At 43.5% G+C, this 5,128-nt stretch overlaps 1 protein-coding gene across 3 annotated transcripts; it reads left to right on the top strand.

Annotated features, from left to right (window-relative positions):
* The first annotated feature begins 2,335 nt into the window (after positions 1–2,335).
* LOC110335249 (glycosylation-dependent cell adhesion molecule 1) lies at positions 2,336–4,782 on the top strand. 3 transcript variants are annotated; one of them, XM_021217327.1, is made up of 4 exons: positions 2,336–2,449; positions 3,208–3,252; positions 4,088–4,303; positions 4,532–4,782. In XM_021217327.1, the coding sequence occupies exons 1-4, from the start codon at positions 2,386–2,388 to the stop codon at positions 4,660–4,662; spliced, it is 456 nt and encodes a 151-aa protein (XP_021072986.1). In that variant the 5' UTR covers positions 2,336–2,385; the 3' UTR covers positions 4,663–4,782. The 3 variants fall into 3 exon arrangements, with proteins under 3 accessions (XP_021072986.1, XP_021072988.1, XP_021072987.1); XM_021217329.1 differs by having other exon boundaries at positions 4,088–4,341; XM_021217328.1 differs by having other exon boundaries at positions 2,369–2,449; positions 4,094–4,303; positions 4,532–4,717.
* The last annotated feature ends 346 nt before the right edge of the window (positions 4,783–5,128 follow it).

Here is a 5,128-nt window from a genome sequence, read left to right as displayed (position 1 = left end):
GAGAAGGAGAAGGAGAAGGAGAAGGAGAAGGAGGAGAAGGAGAAGGAGAAGGAGAAGAAGAAGAAGAAGAAGAAGAAGAAGAAGAGAGAGAGAGAGAAAGAGAGAGAGAGAGAAAGAAAGAAAGAAAGAAAGAAAGAAAGAAAGAAAGAAAGAAAGAAAGAAAGAAAGAAAGAAAGAAAGAAAGAAAGAAAAGTCTAATCAAGGGCAGGATGTAGAAATACCTCAGATACCTCAGGCAGATAGACAGGAGCCTTCTTGACAGAGCAATAGCATAAACTTAGCACTCCAGGGGAGAGGGACCATCTTGCAGAAGTCAGGGATAAAGTAGAAATGGTAGAGGGCCAAGATGTCTGAACTTTATCGCTAGAGGCTTTCACATAAAGAAGTGGCATGACCTCCAGGAGATCTCTCCAGCATTAACATGGAAGGTAGACTATTATGTAGGACAGAAGAGAAGAAACTACTACTATAGCCTAGTCTGGCGATGATGATGGATTTTTAATGTATTAGGGAATATGTCTGTAGACACCCTCCCCCATGGACTCCCTGTGAATTTCTTCACCTGTCCCCTCTTGTTTGTAACTTCCATAGTCCATGAAAGGATCAATGCTGTTGAGGAGCAATCACGCAGGAAGGGAGGTGAGAGGCAACCCAAAACAAACTTCCTTCACTACCTCATCTTGCCTAAGGAGATCCCAGATGTAGCAAGAGGAAGACAAGACAAGGCCTTGGAGCTTCCTCTCAAGAGAAGGAAGACTAACAATGGTTGGCACAGCCCAAGATCTCCTTGCTCTGAAGGCTGGACTCTATCCTGTGCCCAGCAAGCATGCACCTGAGAGGTGTCTTGGGATGCAGCAGACCTTTCTTGTCTGGAGATGATCCAGAGGCAGGTTTCACATCATCAAAACCTTTAATGAAGAAAGAAACTAGTTCAATTCCTAAGCCAGAATGAGACATTAATCCTAGGTTTATCCCCCATCTCCTTTCCAGAGGCTTCCTCAGACATCCTACTGCTCTATTTAGAGTCACTAGATTTCTGGAGGCAGAATTAGAGTGGTCTACTTTAAGTAGAATTTTTCTAAACATTATATATAAATATATATATAATTTTTCTAAATATATATATATATATATGAATGAGTTCCAAGCCAAGGCTATTTGATAGACCCTGTCTCAAAAAAAAAAAAGAAAAATACAGATTTATGATAGATTAGCTATATGATAGATGATAGATAGATAGATAGATAGACAGTAGAAACAAAATTAATTGGAAAGAGAAAAGGAAGCCAGGTGTGGTGGCGCATGCCTTTAATCCCAGCCCTTGGGAGGCAGAAGCAGGTGGATTTCTGAGTTTGAGGCCAGCCTGGTCTACAAAGTGAGTTCCAGGACAGCCAGAGCTATACAGAGAAACCCTGTTTCAAAAAAACAAAAGAAAGAGAGAGAGAGAGAGAGACAGAGACAGAGACAGAGACAGAGAGACAGAGACAGAGAGAGACAGAGAGAGAGACAGAGAGACAGAGAGAGAGAGAGACAGACAGACAGACAGAGAGAGAGAGAGAGAGAGAGAGAGAGAGAGAAACCTTCAGAAAGGAAAGGGACCAAAGAAGGTAATATGGTGTGTCATAATGAAGCCCTTTATTTTTCATAGAAAATCTGCACTAATGAAGGAAAACATGCATACAAATATGTGCTTGGTAGAGGCCACCTCATAACTGAAATATGAGTTTATTGATTAATAAATAACTTCCCAAATATTATTAATCAAATGAGACATCCTATGTGAGCAAACCTAGCAGGTGGAAATCCTGAACCTGCCTCACTCCTCCATTCCTGAACTGATGGGGAGGTTTATCTGCACCCTGGAGGACCATCTGGTCTTTCCTTGATTCAGTCATATAAGAAATATTTTCTGGACCCAAATATGAGCCAGCTGCTAGAGAGGTACGAAGAAACCAAGAAAAGCAAGAATAATCCCAGCATCACAGAAGTTTCACTCTTCTGAAGGAAACAAATAATAAGTAATCAGATGGGAAAGTGCAAAAATAATACCAGTAATGAGTAACATTAAGGAAGGGAGTCCACTCAGGAAGTTGTCCCAAAGGTACAAAGAGATGGCACCTGGGGCTGGCACACCATGGCAGTAGCTAGGCCAAAGGGAAGGCTGGGGGCCTTACTCTTTTGCCAACTCATTTCCCAGAAACACCAATTCCCAAAACCCAATGTAGGCTGAATGGGAATTGGAGGGGTAGCCTGGCTTGCTTCCTGGTCTAATCTCCAACTATTGTCCAGCATCCTTACCCCAAAATAAATAAAGCTCCAGCAAGACTGCTACTCCAGGATTCTACATCGCTTCCCAGGGAAAGCTGACCTTGTTCCAGTGCCACCATGAAATTCTTCACTGTCCTGCTATTTGCCAGCCTTGCTGCCACCTCTCTTGCTCTCCTGCCTGGTAAGTGTGCCATTCTTTCTGCTCTCCTTAGTCTCTTACAGGCCATGGGGCTGGTGGGTAAGCAAAATCAACACCCTTGTGGAAAGATGATAAGACATGAAGTGAAAAATCCACAGCTGGAAGTGGGCATAAAGACATATAGCCCACGAGTCCAGAAACCCAGAAAACCAAGGCTGGGTTCAGAGGCTAGACTGAACCCATAACAGGGCAGACTATCAGTCAACAGAGATTCTGTTAGATTCTATCACCAGAGGCTGGATCAGCACAACCCAAGTAAAATCACTGCTTTAGACCTCTTTAGCTCCCTTGGTACAATGAGAGTAAGATGCACACACCACATCAAGTGCTATCCATAGCACTCACTCTGTACCATATAATTCCAGGGACTTAGAATACACTAACAGCTTACATGAAGACCTCTGTCATCATTGAAATTTCATTAGAAGAGGAAGAAAAAATAAACATACTAAAAATATTACATAGTATTTTAGAAATGCTAAGGGAAGTGTAGAGAAGAGAAACGTAAGGGACTGGCTAGGCATTGTGGTGCAAACCTGCATTTCCAACACTCAGGAAGCAGAAGCAGGGGAGTCATACACATTCCAGGCCAACTAAAACTACCAAGCAAAACCCTATCTAAAGCAAACAAACTACAAAGAGTAAGGGAGGTTGAGGAAGCTGCAATGAGGTGACTACAAATGACCAGTTCACATGTTACTTGTCTTGAGATCTCTGGAGATTTTATCTTCTCTCCTCAGGGTCCAAAGATGAACTTCAAATGAAGACTCAGCTCACAGATGTCAGTAAGTCTCATGAGAGCATCTCTTGTTATTTTGTCTTTTTTTTTTTTTTTTCCACAGCTGAGGACCAAACCCGGGGCCTTGCGCTTGTTAGGCAAGCGCTCTACCACTGAGCTAAATCTCCAACCCCATGAGAGCATCTCTTAATTGTTGGTAGCAAAAGACTAGAAAGTAAATGATGTTAGGAGAAAGTGAGCAAACAGGTCCTCATTCTGTTGGCCTTAATTCTCCCTGCTGCACTGATGGGCCATAGATCTGGGAGGTAGGAACATTTTGTACAGCACTCAATGCTATATAGTCATTGGAAGTTGGAATGGGGACAGCATCTCATACCCAAGTGCTAGCAGGTAATGTTTCAGCTCACCCAGAGACAAGGGGGGGTCTCTCCAGTTATAGGCACTGTACCACACAGCCCACAATTCTTAAACATTGATGGGTTCAGTTTTGTAGATGCATTGTAAATATTGTTTAATCATGAGCTGTTTTCCCAAATTAACCTGGGGAAAGTCTGAGAAGCTAAAGGAGAAAAACACTTGGCATGCAGAAGGAAGAACCAAGGTTAAGAAGCTTCTCATGTAAGTCAAGCAAAGGGTGAGGTGTTTGTAAATGGCTCTTAATTGAGAAGGTGGATTTTCCTGGGGTTGAAGTAGCAGAAATTCTTAATCATGGCATAAAGAAATCTAATCCATGCCTTTGAAGAGCTCAGGAATATGAATACTAGCATAGAACCCCAATGCTACTGTAGATCAGTTAGGCAATTACTCAACACTAATGCACCAAGTGAAGAGATGCTTTTTCTCCCAGATTCCTCTGCTCCTCACTCCCTTCATGTCCTTAGTTCCAGCTGCCCAGTCCACTCCCACCAGCCATAGCAGTGAGGAGAGTGCTTCCAGTAAGGACCTTTCCAAGGAGCCTTCTGTCTTCAGAGAAGAGCTGATTTCCAATGATAATGTGGTGATGGAATCTACCAAGCCAGAGAATCAAAAGGCCCAGGGTGGGCTCAGGAGTGGGTCATCTCAGCTGGAAGAGACCACAATACCCACCACCTCAGCTGGTATGAGCCAGGAAAGAAAGAAGATGTCTTGGGAGGTGGTAAGAAGAGGAAGACAGGGCAGACAGTAGCTTGTATAAATAGGAGGCTCTACAAAGGAAAAAGAAATCCTAGAAGGACAAATTTTAGGTGTAAACCAACTGCCAGCATTGCAGAAAGCTGTTGGGATGGGAGGATGGAGGTGTGAATGGGAACCCACTGTAACTGGGCATTTCTATCTTCAAATTACAGCAACCACCTCAGAGGAAAATCTGACCAAGTCAAGCCAGGCAGTGGAGAAAGAACTGGGTAAAATAACTGAGGGATTTATAAATGGTGCAGAAGACATAATCTCTGGTGCCAGTCATATCATGAAGCCATGAAGACAAAAACACCTAACCACTGAGGCCCATGCTGGGTGGTGCCTTTATCACCCACATTCTGCTCACCTGACCACCACCTCTCAGTCTGCCCTTTGATGTCTTACATTAAAGTATCGCAACATAAATCCGGCTCTCTGGTGGCTTTGTCAGACCCAGGAAGGGAAGGGTTAGGGTTAGGTGGGATTTCTCTTTAGCTAGTCTATCCTTTTAGATCCAAACCTCTCCCCCACCCCTCAGCTTACAAGCCCAGTCAAGTCTCCCCATCCAAAACAACCTCTGCAAAAACTTGATCCTTGTCATCCTTCTGCTCCTCCAATATAGACAACCTCCATTCCTACTCACCCATTATAGCCTACCTGCTCCCACATACCAGCCCATTATAGTTGCTCTCCCAAAAGCCACATACAACAGGCCTCGTGGCCTTCTTAGTTCTGGTTTTTCTACTCTGTCTCTGAAAGACTGGAAA

The sequence above is a fragment of the Mus pahari genome, chromosome 17 (assembly GCF_900095145.1).
Source record: "Mus pahari chromosome 17, PAHARI_EIJ_v1.1, whole genome shotgun sequence".
NCBI classification, from domain to species: domain Eukaryota; kingdom Metazoa; phylum Chordata; class Mammalia; order Rodentia; family Muridae; genus Mus; species Mus pahari.
This window is presented reverse-complemented; position numbering and strand designations above follow the sequence as displayed.

Bases quoted from the DNA above. Each gene is read 5' to 3' on its own strand.
- LOC110335249 (XM_021217327.1), top strand. From the start codon at position 2,386: ATGAAATTCTTCACTGTCCTGCTATTTGCCAGCCTTGCTGCCACCTCT. The intron at 2,450-3,207 runs GTAAGTGTGCCA...TTCTCTCCTCAG, and splicing joins CTCTCTTGCTCTCCTGCCTG to GGTCCAAAGATGAACTTCAA. The intron at 4,304-4,531 runs GTATGAGCCAGG...TTCAAATTACAG, and splicing joins AATACCCACCACCTCAGCTG to CAACCACCTCAGAGGAAAAT.